The 21,102-nt window shown below is 48.6% G+C and overlaps 1 protein-coding gene across 1 annotated transcript; it reads left to right on the top strand.

Moving 5' to 3' along the window:
* Window positions 1-155: 155 nt before the first annotated feature.
* On the top strand, window positions 156-5,375 carry UTP11 (UTP11 small subunit processome component). The gene is made up of 8 exons (XM_058819825.1): window positions 156-288; window positions 483-544; window positions 1,038-1,140; window positions 1,378-1,491; window positions 2,612-2,705; window positions 2,922-3,052; window positions 4,444-4,554; window positions 5,093-5,375. Exons 1-8 carry the CDS (start codon window positions 226-228, stop codon window positions 5,174-5,176), a joined length of 762 nt encoding a protein of 253 aa, XP_058675808.1. The 5' UTR covers window positions 156-225; the 3' UTR covers window positions 5,177-5,375.
* Window positions 5,376-21,102: the final 15,727 nt, after the last annotated feature.

The raw sequence follows: 21,102 nt of genomic DNA, 5'->3' as shown, positions 1-21,102 counted from the left end.
CGGTGGTGGTGACCGGGCCCGCCCATGCCCGCCCATGCCCGGGGGTCCCGGCGTGGCCGCGCTCGGGGCCGCGCGCGCGTTCCCGCCGTCGCCATGGACACGGCGCCTCCTGGCGGGGGCGCGCGCGGCCTCTGACCGCTGACCCCGGGCCCCGCCTGTTCCGGCGCGCGCCCCGCGTGTGGACGCGCGTTCCCGGGCCCGGCGCTCGGAGCCGCCGTCGCAGCCATGTCGGCCGCCTTCAGGAAAGCCGCCAAGGCGCGGCAGCGCCCGCACCGCGAGCGGGCCCAGGTATGTGAGCCGAGCCGAGCCAGGCCGGGCCCCACCGGGCCCCTAGCGGAGCCATGCGCTCTCCCTCTCCGCCGGGCCCTCCGTGCTGGGCCCTCAGCGCTCTCTCCCCGTCACGCTCGCCATCTCGCTGTCTCCCCCTCACGCTCCCCGTCTCTCCCTCGCCCCCTCACGCTCTCTCCCCGTCTCTCCCGTAGCCCGCCGCCCGGACGAAGCTGGGCTTGCTGGAGAAGAAGAAGGATTACCGGCTCCGTGCCCGGTGAGTGCGGGCCCCGGGGGCGGGCGGCGCTGGGTGGGTGACCCCCCCGTCCAGAGGGTTCCCCCTGAGGTATACAGAACCCATCCTGCTTGGCTAGGTTGTGACACTGACTCCGGAATACTCTGCTCCTTGTGGGGTCCCTGGTGCCTTTGAGTTGGGATGATGCTAAGTCTCCCTCTCCTTAGAAAAGTATCGGAGTATTTAAAGAATGTGGATTTGAGTAACTTAAAACTGCGCCTCCTTTGGGGTTATATGCTGCTAATAAACCCATTATTTCACTATAAAGTGATTTTAAGCAGGTATGATATCACACTACTGCCCTTGCCATGGCTGTGCTTTTGCAGGGCCTTGTCCTGCCCGAATTCCTGGGACAGCAACAGGAACAGGCTGTGTCCGAGCTCTGAGCCTCGCTGGGAAAGACTCAATGCCCCAGCAGAGATGAACACAGAGAAGCTGCTGAACAACTCCTGATTGTTGGTTTTATCCTCCCCAGTGACTACCACAAAAAGCAAAATGCTCTCAGAGCGCTGCAGAAGAAAGCTCTGGACAAGAACCCCGATGAGTTCTACTTCAAGATGATACGTTCAGAGGTCAAGGTGAGAACCTCCACTGCCTTCAAGCAGGATTACACTTTGTTGCTCCAAGTAATGTTTTTTCCCTCCTACCTCGTTTTGATTTAAATTTATGACTTAATAGGTAAATGAGAAAAATTAGTTTGGTTCTTGTAGAAGGCTTTGAAGAAAATGAAGGACAAAGTTCTGCTGTTAGCAGGCCCCACAGTGCTCTCCAGGTGGGATGGGCTGACTCTAAGTGCTGTGTTTGTCTGCTTGTAGGATGGAGTCCATGTCATAAAGCAGCCAAAGGATGAAATTACCCCGGAGCAGATGAAACTGATGAGGACACAGGATATTAAATACGTAGAAATGAAAAGAGTTGCAGAAGCCAAGGTAACAACTCGCATTTTTAGTGTTTTCTAGTTTGCTCAGAATTGGTTTTTACTGTGTTGTTCTTATTGGTGCTGTGTTGAAAAAGACCTCTGAGATCATCAAGTTCACCCTATGACCTAACACCACCTTGAAAACCAGACCATGGCACTGAGCATCACATCCAGTATTTTTTAAACACCTCCAGGGTGATGATTCCCCCACCTCCCAGGGTAGCTCATTCCAGTACCCAGAGATTTTTTTCCCTAGTGTCCAGCCTGAACTTCCCCTGGCACAGCTTAAGCTCCTCTGGCTGTGTCAGTGATTGCCTGGGAGAGCAGACCAACCCTCACCTGGCTACAGCCACCTTTCTGGGAGTTGTAGAGTGATCAGGTCTCCCCTGAGCCTCCTTTTCTCCAGGCTAAAAATTCCTCATAGAATGAAGAATGAATTCTTCATTCTGTGAAGAATGGCAGCTCCCACACCCATTCTCCATAGGATTTATGTTCCAGACCCTTCACCAGCCTTGCTGCTCTTCTCTGGACACATTTGAGCCTCTCAATGTCCTTCCTAAACTGAGGGGCCCAGAACTGGACACAGCACTCAAGGTGCAGCCTCACCAGTGCTGATACAGGGGTAAACACTTGTTACTTGAGAGAACTGTGAACTAACTCAGACTATGAGAAGGTTTCTGAGCTGAGGAGAATAATCTGGAGTGGGTTTTTGGAATATGGTAGGCTGGCAATCCACAAAAAAAGAATTCTCTTCTGAAGATGTTGTATGCTTTGATGTTGATCGACAAAACAGCATCAAATTCTCACTGGGGATAAAAAAGCAAAGCCAGCTTTTTCCTTCATGCTTTTGCTGGTGGTTCCATGGCAGTCATTCCCTTTTGCCAAACAGAGGGCTCAGTTTTGGAGGTGAATATGTGCACTTTGCCTGGGAAACTGCAGGAATCACTGTGACCCTCTGTCTGGAAAGGTTGTGAAGACATAAATATACACTAGATGTGTTTTCAGAGATGAAAAAAGGAAGGAGGAATTCATCTATTTGTAACCCCGAGGAACAGACAGAAATGTCCTCTTGAGGGGGGGAGACTTGAATTTACTCATTGCGAATTTGGCCAAACTTGGGCTTTCCGCAGAAAATCGAGCGCCTGAAGGCAGAGCTCCACCTGCTGGACGCCGCGGGGAGCGCCGCGGGCCAGCACCTCTTCTTCGTGGACACGGAGCGGGAAGGTGAGCCCTGAACTTGTTCTGCCACCTGTTCATAAAAGAAAGACACTTTTATTTGTTAGGAATAAAAATTCAGCTGCTCTAGAAGCCCCTCTTGGTTACTAGCTGAGGCATCACTTCTGCAGGAGCTGTGTGGCTGGCTGTAGCAATGTTTTTGGAAGATTTGCTTATTGAAGGAGTCCATGGGAGTTTATTCTTTTTTTTTTTCTTCATGAATAGTTCGGGAGTTTGACCTTGCTGCTCACCTGGACACTGTTCCTGAGCTGGTGGATAGAGTGTACAACAGACCAACCATTGCAACTCTGCAGAGAGAGGCAGTGAAGGGACCTACTGATCCTGCCCACCTAAAGGTACTGCTGCTGATTGTGCTACACACTCCCTCATGTTCTACATCTTTTATATGACAAGCACTAAAAAGGATTGATTGCACCACTGTGGAGGTGAACCAAAGTGTGTTCTTAAAACTTTTATTGGTGACACAAGGCAGTAGTGGATGTCACTTAATCACAAATGAGTGCCTGGAGCCTGCAGTCACATCTTCTCCTGGACTAACACAGAGTACTCTTGCACTGCATCCCAGTCCACTGTGGGAGACCACCATAAGTTGTGATATACAGGCCAGAAAAGAGTGCTGTGGATCTGATTAGGCAGTGTCCCTGCAAAACTGTGATATTTCTCCTCTATAAAGGAACATATACCTCTGTGACTATCTTGGACTGTCTTTTCATCAGACTGCTGCAGTTTCAGGTGTAATTTTTTCAGCATCCACTGTTAAATCACCCCTCACACTTCCCCAAAACCCCTTGCACCCCTGAATTAGGTGAATAGGAAGAATTAGGTGAATAGGAAGAATTAGGTGAATAGGAAGAATTAGGTCAATAGGAAGAATTAGGTGAATAGGAAGAAATAGGTAAATGGGAAGAAGCTTATTCCAGCACAGATGTCTCTCTTGCAGTGTTCCTGATCTCACAGCATTTTTCAATTTGGTTCTGAGCCCAGAGTCACTTGAGATTTGTCTCCTCACTTTCCTTCCTAAAGCCATTTAAGCCATAGTCTCACTTCCTGGCTTTCCTAATTTGAACTGTTTCATGATTCTTCAGCATGAATTGCTTTAGCAATCAGCTTTGATTCTGATGTTTTAGTATCACAGAAGTAGCTACACTTGGCTTTACAGCTGTAGATTCTGCTCAGGTAATTCAGATCTGTTGGAAAGTCCTCTGAGTACGAGTCAGTTGTGTCTAAGATAAAAATAGTTGTTTTAAAACTGTTGACTGGTAAATTTTTAACCTGTTTTTTCTGACTCAGATGTCAGATAATAAACACCCTGTGGTCCCTTTCCTCCTGCCAGCTGTCTCAGTTTGACTTGTCAGTAAAGCAGTTGGACGAGTCGTAGGCTGACTAGTTTTCTCCTAAATGTCTGAGTCATATTTTAAGCATGTTGGGATCTGTTCTCCTTAATTTAATTACTTAAATCACACCTGCAGTAATATTGTTCCTGTGCTGGGAAAGCTATCCACTCTCATTAGGCAAACTTGACCCAACAAGTTGCATTTTGAGAGGCCTTTGCAGGCTCTGAGCACTTCAGGAATTGGTCCCTGGTCTCTCCTCATTTTTGTTTTCCCTATTCTAGATTTTCATTAGGGAGTCAAATGTTTTCTTGCATTTGACATTGAAATTCATAGGATCTAGACCACAGTGTCTTGTTCATCTCTGTTTAAAAACCTTTTTTCCTTGTTTCCAGAAATTAGCCCAGCAGAGGAAGAACCAGTATGACCTCCTGAGGCAGCGCATCGAGAGGGAGAAGGCCATGTTTGTCATCTCCCAGAAAATCCAGACACGCAAGGATCTTCTGGTGAGGGATTTGCTTCTGCTTCTCCAGATCTGTTCTGTTCAGCTCACTAGGTCTGGTATTGTGTGTGTTGTGTTTGTGTCTTCATTCTGGTTTTATAGTGACACCTGCAGATAACTCCTAAAGATAAGAAATCCTCTTTAATATGGAAAAAGCAAGGAGATGAAGCATTTCAGTAAATTATATCTGCTTGTCAGCAAGGACAAAGACTCAGCTGTAAAATGCTGTTCACAAGGAGCCCAGAGTAGTGCCACTAGGAGTCAGAAGCAGGGAACCATTTCTGTAAGTTATGAGAAGATCTTAAAAATCCAGATGACCAGAGAAATTACTTGTCTCAATGGGACTCCTGTTCTCTGGTGCTTGTGAGCAAAGCAGATTGTGCCTGACAGCCTGAAGGGGAAAAGAGCAGATAAAATTATAATTTAGTGACCATTTTTCTTTTATGGTTAGTCCCAGACAAGGACTCTGATTTGTGTGGGTGGAGGTTTTTCTCCTTACATGACAGCAAATATTTCTACTTGTTCTTTTTTTTTTTTTCCAGGACAAAACTCATAAAGTAAAGGTGAAGAAAGAAACAACGACTGGACCAGCTATTTACAAATTCAAGTTTCAGAGGAAACGTTAGCCATTTCATGGAGTAATTGTTACAGTCTTTGCTCAGGAAGGAGAAGCCATCTCCCTTGGAGAAAGACTGGTGCCAGCGTCCTTTTGACTGCAGCTCAGCACTTTGTTGAAACAAATCACTGTGGGCCTGTGGTAGCCATCAGTGTGTTTGTTCTAATTAATTGATTAATAAACCAGAGTTTGTTCTTTTGATATTTACAGTGGGAAGCCATGGGATTTGCCTCAGTGTCCTGGTAAGGTGCACTATGAAAATCAGTGAGCAGTTGAGGTCACAGTGGAAAAGCACAGCCCAGGGACAAGGACTTGGGGATTGTTGTCTCTGGGGCTGAGCAGGACCTGTCCAAAGCCATGAGAGTGGAGCTCAGCTTTTTCAGCTGTCTTTTCAAGCAGCTTAAAGATGAATCACTCTAGTTATTTCCCCCAGTGCCTCTCATTTCCTATTTGCACCATTCCCCTGTGTGCTTTTCCTCCAGAGCTGCTTCAGTTCAAACTGAAGCAGTGCCAAAATTCTGTGTAAGGGGAGAAACACAGCACCAAGTGTGGGCCAGGAGTTTGTCCTCTGCGTTTTCCTTGGGCCCTTGCACTGCCAGGGCTGGGGGATGTGCAGGCACATCCTGAGTGTCCTGAGCAGCCCAGGCACGTTCAGAGGAGCCTCTGTGTGAACATTCCTTTGCTTATCTCTCCATCTCCTGTCCCTGCCAGCAATAAGCACATGGTCTGCAAGGGGGGGGGGAGGAAAAAAAGATGCTCTTCTCAGGCCCTACCTACCTTGGAGCTTTTCCAGCAGCTCAGTGATGAAACTCGATGTTTTTACCTGCTGAAATGCAGCTTCAGACGCTGTTCCTGCCAGAACAGGAGTATTTTTCAGGGGAGCATCCATGGAGTTCTGCAGAGCTTGGATTCTGTGAGGGCTGGGTGAGCAGGAGGGGAAAACAAAGCCTGAAGTGTGAGAATGGTTTGGTTCACTCAGGAAAACAAAGTCCTGTGTGTGAGAATGGTTTGGTTTGGTTTGGTTTGGTCTGAAGTGCTCAAGCAAAAGGAAACAAAGTCAGTGTGTAAGAATGGTTTGATTTGGTTCAGTTTGGTTTGCTTGAGCGAAAGGAAAGGAAAACCTTGTGTGTGAGAATGGTTCAGTTTGGTTCACTTTGGTTCACTTGAGTGAAAGGAAAATGAAGTCCTGTGTGTGAGAATGGTTTGGTTTGCTAGGAACCAAACAGGAAAGCAAAGCCAGCATGTGAGAACGGTTTGGTTTGGTTCAGTTCGGTTTGCTTGAGCAAAAGGAAAACAAAGTCCTGTGTGTAAGAATGGTTTGGTTCAGTTTGCTAGGAACTGAACAGGAAAACAAAGTCCTGTGTGTGAGAATGGTTTGGTTCAGTTTGCTAGGAACTGAACAGGAAAACAAAGTCCTGTGTGTGAGAATGGTTTGTTTGGTTCGCTTGAGTGAAAGGAAAACTCGGTCCTGCTTGTGAGAATGGTTCATTTTGCTAGAAACTGAACAGGAAAACAAAGTCCTGTGTGTGAGAACGGTCTGGTCCGGTGTGCTCATGTGAAAGAAAAGCAAAGTCCCGCGTGTGAGGACGGTTCGGTTCGGTTCTCTTGAGCAAAAATAAAACAAAGCCCGCGTGTTAGCACGGTTCGGTTCGCTCCGGCGCGGCCCGGCGCGGCGCGGCTCGGTTCGGTTCGGTTCTCTCGAGCCCAGCCCCGCCGCCGCTGGGCCGAGGCGCAGCAGCCGCAGTGCCGGGCGCGGCCCGCAGGGGGCAGCAGCGCCGCGCGGCGGGGCCGGGGCCCAGGGCCCGTCCCGGGCTCGGTTCCGTTCCCGCGGTGTCGCCGCGCACCGCGGCCCGCTGGATGGCAGGGAAAGCTCTTTTAGACTAACGGTTAAATAGATAACTATTTAACCCTCGCACTTGATTGATTTTACCTGCGTGTAGAGCGTTGCTGGGAAGGATGGGAGAGAAAAGCCGCAGTTCTGCCGGGAGAGCCTCCAGGAATCCTGGAGCAGGATTGAAAAGCAGCGACCGGGCCAGGTCCAGAAACTGCCTGTCCGCCTCTGCCCCACTGCAGAGCCAGTGCCCTGTCCCTGGAAGAAAGGCCTCTATTCCCGGTTTTTATGGGATGCACCAGGCAGCTGCGAGGCTTTCTTTGGGCAGGCGCTGGCCACGCTGCTTGTCCTGGGCATGGTGGTGTCCCCTGGCACCTGGGAGCTGAGCTGCCAGCCAGGACACAGAGTCTGCTGATCACAGTCTGGGTCTGGGTAGCAAGAGTTGTGCCTGTTGTGATTTACCTTTTCCTGGGAAGCCGTGAATGCTTTAACAAAGGGAAGCCAGAGCGCTGTTAATCTGTGGTGCTCACATTGATCGGGCTTCATGCTGGGCTACAAACCCCATAACCTGTGGAGTGGTTTGTCATCTTGTGGCCAGAACAGACCAAAGGAGGTGCCAGCTCTTGCGCACAAACATTTTTCACCTCCTCCTGCCTGCAATGGTGAAGGATTTGGCAGGTGCTGATCTCTGAACTTCTGCGTTAGCAGACAGGGCTGAGTCACACCTGCTGCCCTGCAGAGCTCCCAGTGGCATCCAGGAAAAAATCCACACCTTCTCAAAGACCTTGCTCTTTGACTCCCAAAGATTTTAACTTGGTATCCTCACACTAAAGCACTGAAATGTTTCTGCAAGGATCTGGAAAGAGCCAGTGCCTTATAACTGAATCCAAAACCCACAGCACAGGATTTAAAGTGAGACAAGAGTGGGATCTGCCATCCTCTAGCTGGGCCCTCATGGGGAAGGACAGAGAGAAAATGCCCAGAGCTATTTTTTGTTTGTGATAATTATAGCATCAAAAGCTAAACGAACAGGTTCTTTAGCAAGGAGATTCCCTGCAGCTTGAAAGATACAGATATCAAAATTCCCCAGATTCACAGCTCAGGTTTTAGGTGACTCAATAATATTGTGCCATATAACAATTTGTGTAATTCCTTTTTCAACTCCTGAAGAACTCAATTGATGATGACTGTCTATAAAAGTTAATAGCAGACTACACTTGCAGGATAATTTCCAGGCAGCTGCAACAATATATTTTACTGGCAGGAGAACCCTGGGCTTCTCAGCTGAAGGCTCCATTTTCTGAGCCTGAACCAGAGTGGAGAGCACAGTGGGGCAGGGGAACAGGAGCTGGCTTGGTTGGGGAGGCTCTGGATCCCCCCAGGACAGGCACTGGGGTGGGGTGTCCATCATTGGGGTGGGGTGTCCATCAGTGGGGTGGGGTGTCCATCATTGGGGTGGGTGTCCATCATTGGGGTGGGTGTCCATCAGTGGGGTGGGTGTCCATTAGTGGGGTGGGTGTCCATCAGTGGGGTGGGGTGTCCATCATTGGTGTGGGTGTCCATCAGTGGGGTGGGTGTCTATCAGTGGGGTGGGGTGTCCATCATTGGGGTGGGGTGTCCATCATTGGGGTGGGTGTCCATCATTGGGGTGGGGTGTCCATCAGTGGGGTGGGTGTCCATCAGTGGGGTGGGTGTCCATCAGTGGGGTGGGGTGTCCATCATTGGGGTGGGGTGTCCATCATTGGGGTGGGTGTCCATCATTGGGGTGGGGTGTCCATCAGTGGGGTGGGTGTCCATTAGTGGGGTGGGTGTCCATCAGTGGGGTGGGGTGTCCATCATTGGGGTGGGGTGTCCATCATTGGGGTGGGTGTCCATCATTGGGGTGGGGTGTCCATCAGTGGGGTGGGTGTCCATTAGTGGGGTGGGTGTCCATCAGTGGGGTGGGGTGTCCATCAGTGGGGTGGGTGTCCATTAGTGGGGTGGGTGTCCATCAGTGGGGTGGGTGTCCATCATTGGGGTAGGTGTCCATCATTGGTGTGGGTGTCCATTAGTGGGTCTCCATCACTGGGGTGTCCACCAATGGGGTGAGTGTCCATCAGTGGGGTGGGGTGTCCATCCATCAGTAGGGTGAGTGTCCATCAGTGGGTTGGGTGTCCATCAGAGGGGTGTCCATCAGTGGGGTGGGGTGTCCATTAATGGGGTGGGTGTCCCTCAGTGGGATAGGTGCCCACCAGTGAGGTGGGGTGTCCATCAGTAGGGTGTCCATCAGTGGCCCCGTGCTGTGGCAGGCAGTGGGACCCCCAACACCTCTGGATCCTCCCAGGACAACCACTGGGGTATCCATCAGTGGGGTGGGTGTCCCTCAGTGGGGTGGGTGTCCCTCAGTGTGGTGGGTCTCCATCAGTGTCCCTGTGCTGTGGCAGCCGGAGGGACCCCCAGCACCTCAGGAGCCCCCAGGTTGTGCTCTTTGAACACAGGAGAGCCTGGTGCCCCCCGTGCCCCTGCTCACAGCGCTGCCCTGTGTGTCACCACCTGCTCTCCCCACACCTCTGGGTGATGCCACTGCTCCCCCCCCAGGTGCTGCCAGCCCAGGGCACTGTGTGGGGCTGGCTGCAGGTGTCTCCAGCTGCAGGACTGGCTGCCCTGGCCCTGCTGCTCCCCAGCATCCTGCAGCCAGGTTCAGCTGAGGTGCCTGGCCCAAGGGCACCGAGGAGAAAAGGGTGGTGAAGTTCCTCCGCTCAAGCCTGAGCAGCTTCACAGCAGGGAGCTGAAAGAGCAGAATGTAAATCAGGAATGACTAATTGCTGCTCAGCATGGCTGCCCTGAACCTCTCTGCTCCACAGCTCCTTGGCCACTTGGACCTTTCCCCTCTTGATTAGGAGCAACACAGGGGATATCTGGGGAGAGCCTGGGCACTGGGTAGTGCCACACCTGGGCACAGCCACCCATTTCCCTCCTAACAAACCATTCCTCTCCAAATCCCACCACAGAAGCTTTCAAATGAATAAATTCTGCTGCTGCTGCTTCTGTTGGGAGCTGCCAGGCATCAAGGGTGAAGTCAGGGCTGGGTGAGGTGAAAGCAGAAAATATTTGCTTTGCTGTCTCACAGTCGTGGACCTGCAGCCGTTAGTGCCTGGAGAGAGCCCAGGTGAGCAGAGCTGCTCCAAGCAGGCAGGAGCCCATGATTTAGTGAGAACTATTCCCAGGATGTCCCTGCCTTGGCAGAGCTGGAGCCTGCAATAGTGAATTAGTGCATGCAGATCATCATTTACTGAAACACAAGCCCCGGTGCACCTTTCTAGGGAAGCACTAATTTATTATGCATTGTTATTAGCTGCAGCAGGGCCTTCATTAGAGCTGGAGTTAAGGTCTGTTTTGGCTGCCTCATCAGCATCAGTGAACTGCGTCCCTGCGAGGTTTGATACAATTTAATTAACCTAATTAAAAGCTCTGATTGCAGAGATGATTGGGGTAGAGCCAGCAGCAACTGCATATTTATAACGAGCTAGAAGGTGTGGGACTGGAGCCAAATGATATGCATCTCTAATGAGCTGGTGCTATTGAAGTGTGGATTTGGAACACTAACATTTATTTTTGGCAACAATGGCCAGTTTATCTTTGTGATAGAAACGATCAGGGCTTGATTGGGTGTAGCAGGCAGCTCAGCACTCTGCTGCTCCCTGGCCTTCTCCACACCACTGGCAGGCACACAGGGGCACCCACAGCTCTCCCCCAGCCCTTCCCCTGCAGGCACAGCCCCAGCCCCACTGAGCAGCCCCAGTGAGCCCTGGAAATGCCAGCAAATTCCCCTTCCCCAGCCACCACTCCCTCCAGCTCCACCTTCACTCTCTCCCAGATGTGCTCTGTTGGAACCCAGGAAATTCCTCTGGCTGCCCTGGATGGTTCCAGCCCCTGCCCGGGGGCTCAGAGACCCTGGCACAGAGCCCCAGACCCCTGTGCCTTTGATTTAGCCCTTGGAAAAAACAATTACCAACCTTAGATGAGGAATTACAAGCCATGAAAGTTTAAGTAGAATGATAGTGAATTTATCACAGGGTGAAAAATAGATTTTTGGGGGTTTTAGAATGGGGGTTCAGGAGGGAAGATGGAGGAATATGGGCATGTCCAGCCTTCCTTCTTCTTCTTCTTCTTGGCTTCTGTCTTCTGCTGTAATGGTGACACTTTTAGATTGGTTTAGAGTAGAGACAAACTAACATAGGTGATAGGTATTGGAAAATAATTGTAAATAAAGTACATGTAGTTCATAGTATAGAAAACTAACACCACCCCAAGGGCTGGAAACAATTACCGGCTTTGTGTGAGGAGTTACAAGCCACAAGAGTTTGAATAGAATGATACTGAATTAATCACTATCACAGGGTGAAAATGTGGAATTCTGGGGTTTTTAGAATGGGGATTCAGGGGACAAGATGGAGGAATCTGGGTGTGTCCAGCCTTTCTCCTTCTTCTTCTTCTTCTGCTGGGATGGTGGCACTTTTAGATTGGTTTAGAGTAGAAGCTCAGTGTCTAACATAGGTGATAGGTATTGGGAAGTTATTGTAAATAATGTACAGGTAGTTTTTAGTATAAAAAGATAACACCAGAGTGCCTCTGTCTGTCCTGCTGGATGGACCTCGGCTGGACAGGAGAAAGAATTTTACAGATAAGAAGCAATAAACAGCTTTGAGAATGAGTACTGAAGAGCTCTGACTCCTTCTTTGACCGCTGGGCTGGGAAAAGAGACTTTTTAAAATATTTTGGGGTCACTGTGAGCAGCTAAAGTCCTGAGACTGCCCCACAGCCAGGCTGGGCTCCTGGTGCAGGTAACCCCAGTCGCTCCTCCAGGTATCAAACCCTTCATGCCCTGACCTGCTGGGCACCAGGCACAGATAACGCAACGAGTGCCCAGATAGCACAGAGCAGCCTGGAGCAGGGATCAGCCCCAGCTCTGGGGCTCCAGGGCTGCTGCAGTGGAGCACCAGCACCTTCCCCTGGCTGACCCACGGCACCCACAACCTCCTGCCCTCCTGTTTGGTGCCAGAGAGGCTGCCAGCCCCTCACCCCCACAGCCCAGGGCAGGGAACCCCCATTTCTGGGCTGAAGGAGTTCATCTCACTGCTCTCATCCCCTTTTCTCTCCTCATTTCAAGGCTGCATGGTGCTAAGAGGACTCAGGGGTGCAGTGCACCCAGCTGCAGCACTGGGATGTCCCAGGCACTGTCAGCAGCCAAGGAACAGCAGCCAGTCTGCTGAGCCACTTGGAAAATTTGATCCATGCTAATTATGCTGAAAAAAGCTCTTCTGATAATGAGTATGAAATGGAAGCGTAGCTAATACTCATCTCTGAGTGCCATTAATCTTTAAAACTGGAACAATAAGTGAAAACACTGCAGGGCATATGAAGCAAGGTGTGATTCACATCTGCTCCTCCATGGCTGCCTGATTTATTGGCACAAGGCAACTTTCCTGCACTGTTTCAACAGAGCTGCATTACATAACACCACGGGCTGCCTTGCTCTGCTTGCCTTTCCAATCCAGGCATCTCCTCAGAGCTTTTAGTGATCCTCTTTAGTGATCTTCTGATCTTGTGGTGATCTTCTGTCCTTTCCTGGGACAGAAGGAGCACAGGAGATGAATCCTCCAAGGCCACGACTCTTTCCCAGGTCTTGGCCTCTCAGAGATGTTTCTCTCCTCCTGGCCTTGACGGCTGCTGTGGCAGCAGGGACGTGGCCTCCAATCTGAGTGTACTGGGTGTACTGGGTGTACTGGTGGGGCAGGAATGCTCTGTGCAGCCAAACGGGCTGGAGGGGGATGGAACAGGGGGTTGAGGCTCCCTCTCCATCCCTGCTGTGGCAGCAGGGATGTGGCTCTGCAGTCTGGGGATACTGGGTATACTGGGCGTACGGGGTGTACTGGGTGTACTGGTGGGGAGGGCAGCAGAGGCTCCCAGGGCTGCCTAGGGGGCTGGAGGGGGGATGAAACAGGGGAATGGAGGCTCCTTCTCCACCCCAGCTGTGGCAGCAAGGACATGGCTCTGCAGTGTGGGTGTACTGGGTGTACTGGTGAGGAGGGCAGCAGAAAATTCCCAGGGCTGCTCTGTGCAGCCAGAGGTGCTGGGAGGGATGGAACAGGGGGATGGAACAGGGGGATGAGGCTCCCTCTCCATCCCTGCTGTGGCAGCAGGTATGTGGCTTTCCAGTCTGAGTGTACTGGGTATACTGGGTGTATTGGGTATACTGGTGTACTGGTGGGACAGGGCAGCAGAGGCTCCCAGGGCTGCTCTGTGCAGCCAACGGGGCTGGAGTGGGGATGGAACAGGGGGATGGAGGCTCCCTCTCCACCCCAGCTGTGACAGCAGGGATGTGGCTCTGCGGCCTGGCCATACGGGGTACACTGGGCGTACTGGGTGTACTGGGTATACTGGTGTACTGGTGGGGAGGGCAGCAGAGGCTCTCAGGGCTGCTCCGTGCAGCCAAGGGGGCTGGAGTGGGGATGGAACAGGGGGATGAGGCTCCCTCTCCATCCCTGCTGTGGCAGCAGGGACGTGCTCTGCAGTGTGGGTGTACTGGGTATCCTGGGTGTACTGGGTGTACTGGGTGTGCTGGTGGGGCAGGGCTGCTCTGTGCAGCCAAGGGGGCTGGGGGGAATGGAACAGGGGGCTGAGGCTCCCTCTCCATCCCTGCTGTGATGGTCCTTGCAGGTGAGCAGCACTGGGGTTCCTGTGCTCCCCTGCCCTGCACACACGCTCTGTGCTGAGCCCAGGCTCCCCACAACCTCTGCCACTCACACAGATGCACCGAGCTCACTTTTGATGCCTTTTATTTTCAAATAGCTCTCTCTGGGGGACCTATATCTCTTATTTAAATGGTGGGTTTGCTGAAGTGACCTTTTGGCTGGCTCTGAGGAGAGATGGGGAGCTGCAGTCCCAGCAACACTGCTGACCCTGTGGCTTTGAACAAGTTCAAAGCATCTCCTGCCTTTTGGCCATACCCCTCAGGAATGCCTTTGCATTGATTTTTCTCCCACACTCCTGAAAAGACATCATCAGAGACATTTCCCCTCATGGGCTCTTTAATATTTACAGTGACTTTGTGAATAGATAATATATTCCACTTTTTTTTTTTTTGTTTTTTTTTTTTTTAGCCTTTTAAAAGCACATGCTCCTTGTGCAGCTGGAGGAGGAAGCTGAGTGCTAGCTGCCTTTGAGGCTGGCAGGACAAACAGACCTGGGGGAGATGAGGGTTGCTCTGAGCCTTGCTCCCTGCAGCTCCTGGCGCTGTCCTGGGGCACCCACAGACCTGGGGTGGCCCTGCTGAGTCTCAGAACTCAAAAATCCTCAGAACTTTCCTCCCTGCACTGACTAAGCCCAGAGCTGATCGTCTTGGTAGCTGCAAGACAATCCAAATGCAAAACAAAATGCTTCTAAAAACTGTCCCACAGATTGCCAAGCATCTCATAAAGCCTGGCCATGGGCTTAAGTACATCAAAATCATGTGGATGCCTTTTGTCAAAATGGTTCTAAGGCAGGAAGGCAGCGAGCAGCTTACAACCCAGAAGTGTCACAGATGCACTCGGGAATGCTTGTCCATAATTTTGTTTATTCCAGCCTGCAAGTCCAGGAGGGACTGTCAGATCCTGTGTTCTGATTCTTCTCTGTGCTGCCATCACTGCACTTCACTCAGGGAGCCAGGACTGAGTCCAGCAGCTCCAGCTGCGTTTGGGGTTGTCAGTCCTGAGGAGCCTCAGGAGGGAAGGAGGGCACAGAAGGGGAAAGGTGCCCTGGTGCTCCCAAGAGCTGGACTGTGATCTCTGGGGCAGGGGGAGGCAAGAACTCCCTGATCCTTGGCTTTTTCACTTGGACATAAACTTCTCCCTTGCCTCAGACCTGGTGAATGTATAAATACAGACAGATCTGAGCAGAGCAGAGCCAGAAATGTCGGTGGAGGCTTCATGTTGGGTGAGAGGACTCTGAGCAAGGTGTAGCCTCCTGCAGCAGCCAAACACAGCAGGCCAGGTGTTCTTTAGGGCAAAAATCCTCCTTGGCCTGCAGAGATGACAGGGCTGGTGTTGAGGCTTCTCGGGTTTTGGTTGTTCATTGCTGCCCTGAGATGTGCAGGATGTCTCTGCTTCAGCCTGTGTATCTGAAGAACGAGTCTGGACTCTTCACTTTTCTGTCTTGAGGTTGTTTATTAATTCTTACCTATAAAATTTTCTTTCTGCCCAGCTGAGGTCTGCTCAGCAGGGCAGCCACAGGCACTCTGTGTTGTCCTTTTATACTCCAAACTACGTATAACATATTTATACTTAATTCCCAATACCTATCACCTGTGTTAGACAGTGCACTTCTACTCTAAACCAACCCCAAAGTGCCAACATCACTGCAGAAAATGGAGAACAAGAAGAAGAAGAAGAAAGGCTGGACACGCCCAAGTTCCTCCATCTTGTCCCCATAACCCCTACACCAAAAATCCTAAAATCTACATTTTCACCCTGTGAATATTTTATTATTACACCATTCAAACCTGTGTGACTTTCAGGTCCTCATACAAAGCTGGTAACTTGCTCCAGGGGTCATAATCAAATCCCCAGGTGCTCTGGGCTGTGTGCCAGGGTCTCTGAGCGCCATAATGGGGTCCCAGCAATTCTGGACACCCAGAAGGATGCACTGAGTTCTGACAAGGCTGATGCTCAGGGGGTCTCCTCCAGGCTGAGGTACCCCCTAAGTTTTCTAGCCATGGTAAGGCTGGTGAGGCACACAACTGTGCAGAGGGGCACATATTTTTCAGTCCATGTTGCCCTAACAAACAAATAAATGTCCTGGGACTCAGACAATAATGTTTTTATGAGACTCTAAATTCTAAACTGAAATGCTCTTTGTAGAGGACTAATAGCCAACACGTGTCCCTTCATCTCATGCTGAACTTTTGTGGTCTTACAGGGGTAAAAAAGGCCCTGGTGAACATTCACACTGAGCACTTTGTTCTCACAGATTTGTAGAGCAAAGAGAATAATGCATTGAGGCTCTCAGCCCGTGCCAGTTTGGCTTCATTTGTCCTTCTGAACTTGCCCTGAGAGATAATGTTTCCTTCTAATCTGCTGCCGTCCACCTACAGCAGGCACTGAGTGAATAACTCTCCCAAACAAGCCTTTATTCTTAAAACTCTGCCTGCCCCTAACCCTTTCTCCCCCTTACAGAGTGATTGTTGTGTTCATGACATGCAAACAGCCCGAGCTGTGCTCCAGCCCACACTGGTGTGGCCACACAAACGGGGCTCAGCATCTGCTGCTTGCACAAAATGCTTTCAGAAAATTCTTGCAGAAAATGCTTTCAGAAAATGCTTGCAGAAAATGCTTTCAGAAAATGCTTGCAGAAAGTTCTGCAGTTTTGGCATTATCTGAAAAAAATATGCACCAGGATGATCCCTCCCAGCCCGCCAGGTGCAGAGGCTTCACAGAAATTTTCCAAGGAGTGAAGCTTTTCTCTCCACACATGATAATAAATTACTGTTACCCTCCTATAGGAAGGAAAAGGAAACAAGACATCTGAGTCTCTGGTTAATGAGACAAATATTTCCCATTCTTTTCAGTTCAGGTGCTTATGTCACCCTTTCACAATGATATTTTAATAAGCCTTTGTAAGCTCTACAAATTGCCCTTTATATCTGCAGGGGGAGGGAAGCTCCAGGGAATGAGCAATGTGTACATTGAAAACACAAGAAAAGCTTTATCTAGCTCCTGGAAATCACTCTCCAGAGACATCTGGAATGGGTGCCCCTCTGAAAACAGCCAGGGGAAAGGCATTAGTAATTTTAATATTATATTATTTATAGTATGAGTTTTAGTTGCATAAATATTATATTATTTATATTATTCATTATTATATTATTTATAGTATTCAGTAGTTTCAATATTATATCATTACATTATTTAAAATAGCTTTATTTATATAAATGTTATATTAATTTATTATTAGCTATGACATATTATTTATATTATTTAGTAATTTTAATGTTATAACATTATACTATATTATTTATATTATCAGTTTTATTTATATAAATATTATATTGCTTATATTATTAGTTATGATGTATTATTTATATTATCACTAATTGTAATATTGTATTATTAATATTATTAGTTCTATTTTATAAATATTATATTAATTATAATATTTATTACATTATTTAGTAATTTCAAGATTATATTTTTATTTTATCTTTATGATATATTAATATGGTATTAATAGAAAATAAAAATATAAAAATTAGAAAAGATATTATATTATATATATTATATTATATTATATTATATTATATTATATTATATTATATTATATTATATTATATTACATATATTATATCATATCATATCATATTATATTATATTATATTATATTATATTATATTACATTACATTACATTACATTACATTATATTATATATTTAATTTTAAAGTGCTGGCTTCAGGGTGCCTTTCAAACAGGACCAAGCTAAGCTGAGGTCAGCCCCCATGCTCAGGGACTGACAGGCAGCTTTGTCCCTTTGTTCCTAACCCCGCTCCTGAGCTTAGGAAACAGCCAAGGGTCACCCTCTGATACCTCCCAGAAGGCTGCAGGGACAAAAGCTGCAACTGCCCTGCTCTGAACCCAGGAGCTGCCTGGCACAGGGCTGCTGGGAGAAGGGGAGGCTGCAGAAAGCTTTGCTCAGTGCCAGGGGATGGTGAGTTTGGAGTGGCACCTGTCTGGTTGTGGGTGTCACAGTCTGGGGGTGTCACAGGGCACATGCCAGCACTCAGTGCCAGGTGTTGGGTTGGTTTGGATGATACCTGTCTGGTTGGGGGTGTCACAGAGCTGGGGGTGTCACAGGTTGGGGTGGCACAGGGCACATGCCAGCACTCACTGCCAGGTGTTGGGTTGGTTTGGATGATACCTGTCTGGTTGTGGGTGTCACAGGGCTGTGGGTGGCACAGGGCACATGCCAGTGCTCAGTGCCGGTGTTGGGTTGGTTTGCAGTGACACCTGTCTGGCTGGGGATGTCACAGGGCACGTGCCATTGTTCAGGTATGGCACAATTCTAAACCTTGGGGTTGGCTGGCACAGGGCTCCTGTGAGAAAGGGAGGCTGCAGCAAGTTGCTCAGTGCCAGGTGTTGGGTTGGTTTGCAGTGACATCTGTCTGGCTGGGGGTGGCACAGGGCTGGGGTGTCACAGGTCTGGGGTGTCACAGGGCATATGCCAGCACTCAGTGCCAAGTGTTTGGTTGGTTTGGGTGAAATCTGTCTGGCTGGGGTGTCACAGGGCACATGCCAGCACTCAGGTGTGGCACAACTCTAAACCTTGGAGTTGGCTGGCACAGCGTTCCTGTGAGAAGGGAAGCTGCAACAAGTTGCTCAGTGCCAGGTGTTGGGTTGGTTTGCAGTGACAATGTCTGGCTGGGAATGTCACAGGGCACATGCCAGCGCTCACTGCCAGGTGTTGGGTTGGTTTGCAGTGACAATGTCTGGCTGGGAATGTCACAGGGCACATGCCAGCGCTCAGGTGTGGCACAGGGCACGCCCCCACAGGTGCAGGTGAACTCCCACGTGCGCATGTGAGTGTGAGGAGCAGCATGCACAGGAATTGAGGTGTGCTGCATGCAAGCTGTGTGGGCTGCTCCCAGACTAGTCCGAGCATGGCAGGGGGTTTCTCTCCAGGAAATGGGAGGAAAAATCCCTTTCACATGCAGGCTCACACAGCAGCGTGTGCATGCAAAACCAGGCAGGTATCTGCTGCCCACATTGCCCCAGTGTGGGGGCAAACCCTGCTCAGAGCAGGAGAAAAACCAAAGAGGCACCGAGAGAGGCTGGGATTGTCCAGCCTGAGCCCTACACAGCCCCAAATCCTTCTCCCCATCCCCATGGCTCAGCCCCTGCCCTATTCCCAGGGCTCCTGAGCTCCCAGCTGATCAGCCAGAGTGCAGAACCTGTCACGGTCACATCTTCTGAACAATCCCCTTGTGCAGGATTTTCTACTGAGAAGCTGAGAAGCCTCAGAGGAAAAGGAAAAAACAATATTATCTCATTTGCTTCTCCTGTGTTTGGCTGCTTTGGAATGTGGTCTGGAGATTGTTTCTCCAACATGTGAATTGTTTTTACTTAATGACCAATCACCATCAGCTGTGTTGGACTGAGCCAGCAGCAAAAATGGGAATTTCTGAGTGCCTGAAGCCCAAATTGGGCACAAAAAATGGGAATTTGGTACCAAAAATGGGAATTTCTGAGTGCCTGAAGCCCCAAATCACAAGTTTTTCATGAGTATCTTGTTAAACCTTCTGTAGGTATCCTATCTCTATTCTTTAGTATAGTTTTAGTATAGCATTCCATTATAATATAATATAATATAATATAATATAATATAATATAATATAATATAATATAATATAATGTAATGTAATGTAATGTAATGTAATGTAATATAATATAATATAATATAGCATTATTATTCTATAAATAATATAATTTTATAAATTATAAATTTATATTTATAATTTACTAAATTATAATATATGGTAAAATAAGAATAGACAAAAATGTATAAGATATAATAATAAAATTTATAATTTTATAAATGATGAATTTATATTATTTATATATAATATGAATATATAATGTCTACATAAGTATAGACATTATATATTTATATTATTAATATAATACAATATAATATGATATAATATAATATAATATAATATAATATAATACTATACTATATTTTAATAATATTTTATTTTATTTTATTTTATTTTATTTTATTTTATTTTATTTTATTTTAATATTATAATATAATAATATAAAAATATAATATAATAATAAATTAGCCTTCTAATAACATGGAATGAGATTTATCAATTCTTCCTTTGTCCTGGGCACCCTGAAAATACCCTACAGACCCCCCCACAGGACAGAGTGTTCTGGGAGAGCAGAGCTCAGAGAGCCCAAGCAGGAATTGCAGATCCTTTGTGTCTCATGATCCTGGGCTCCTGCCAAATTCCTCTGCACCCACTGCCTCCATTAAATGCATCAATCACTTCTTGGCAGCCCAAGCCCAAGAGAAGAGTTGAGAGGCAACTTCAGGCAGTTCAGCTGCTTTCATTAAAAGGCAAAAATACACGCTGAGCAGGAGCTGGGAGCAGGGCTGAGCTCTGTGTGCACAGAACCCTTCCTGCTGAGGAACAGCAAAGGCAGCAACAGCAGAGCTCCCCATGGCCACAGGCTCTGCCAGGCTGTGCCATCCCCACCGTGGCCAGCTGCAGATCCCTGCTCGTGGATTTTGGTCTTTTTGGTGGCTGGGAAAGCAGAGGGAGAGCACCAAGGTGCAGGGGATGCAGGGGTGCCCCTGCATGGCTGCTCTGGGGTGTGACGTGGTTTGATGGTTTTGGCTGGCACCCACTTAATTCCTGCACTAGTAGAGACAGGAGCAGACCCTTTGCCCCAAGAGATTAATGAGAAAGGACCTTCAATTTGTCCTGTTCTCAGGGTTTCTGATTAAAACAGGGGCATTTTCTTTCAGTTTCACCTGTGTTATTTGAAAAATGCCTAAAAATTGGTGGATTGGGTTCTGCAACCGAGCTGTTCAAAAAATCAAAAACATACAAAGCTTTGTTCAGCCTCATCTGTGGTGCGATGGTTGAACAAAAACTCCGCCATTCTGTTGATCCTGACCTGGGGCAGCTCCTGCGGGCAGCACAGGGCTGGGGCACACCTGGGACAGAGATCTGGGGGTGATCATCCCTGGGGAGGAGCTGGGGGCTCATTCCCCACCTCAGATAATGGCTGGGGAGCTCAGGTCCCATTTCAGACAGTGGTTGGGGTTCTCATTCCCCCCTCAAACAGTGGGGAATGAACACCTTAAACAAGAAGTGTTCTTTTCATTTTTTTCCTTGTTTCTTCACTTGTAATTTAATCCAACAGTTTCATAAATTTCCCCTCGCATGTATGATTTGATCCTCAGTAGCTCCCATTGGTGCTTTTGGTTTGAGAAAAAGTTTCACAGCTTTTTCTCTGCCCTCAAAGCCCCTGGTGAGGGGACAGACATGGTCATCTCTGCAAAATGTGAAAGAGTTGGAAAA

Source organism: Ammospiza caudacuta, chromosome 25, assembly GCF_027887145.1.
Source record: "Ammospiza caudacuta isolate bAmmCau1 chromosome 25, bAmmCau1.pri, whole genome shotgun sequence".
Taxonomy (NCBI): Eukaryota; Metazoa; Chordata; class Aves; order Passeriformes; family Passerellidae; genus Ammospiza; species Ammospiza caudacuta.
The sequence above is the reverse complement of the archived record's forward strand: the minus strand, read 5'-3'. Positions and strand labels throughout refer to the sequence as shown.

What these genes read in the sequence shown, in the direction of transcription:
- UTP11 (XM_058819825.1), top strand. Translation starts at nt 226, where the DNA reads ATGTCGGCCGCCTTCAGGAAAGCCGCCAAGGCGCGGCAGCGCCCGCAC. An exon ending in GATTACCGGCTCCGTGCCCG is followed by an intron (nt 545 to 1,037) that starts GTGAGTGCGGGC and finishes TATCCTCCCCAG; the next exon opens with TGACTACCACAAAAAGCAAA. An exon ending in CGTGGACACGGAGCGGGAAG is followed by an intron (nt 2,706 to 2,921) that starts GTGAGCCCTGAA and finishes CTTCATGAATAG; the next exon opens with TTCGGGAGTTTGACCTTGCT.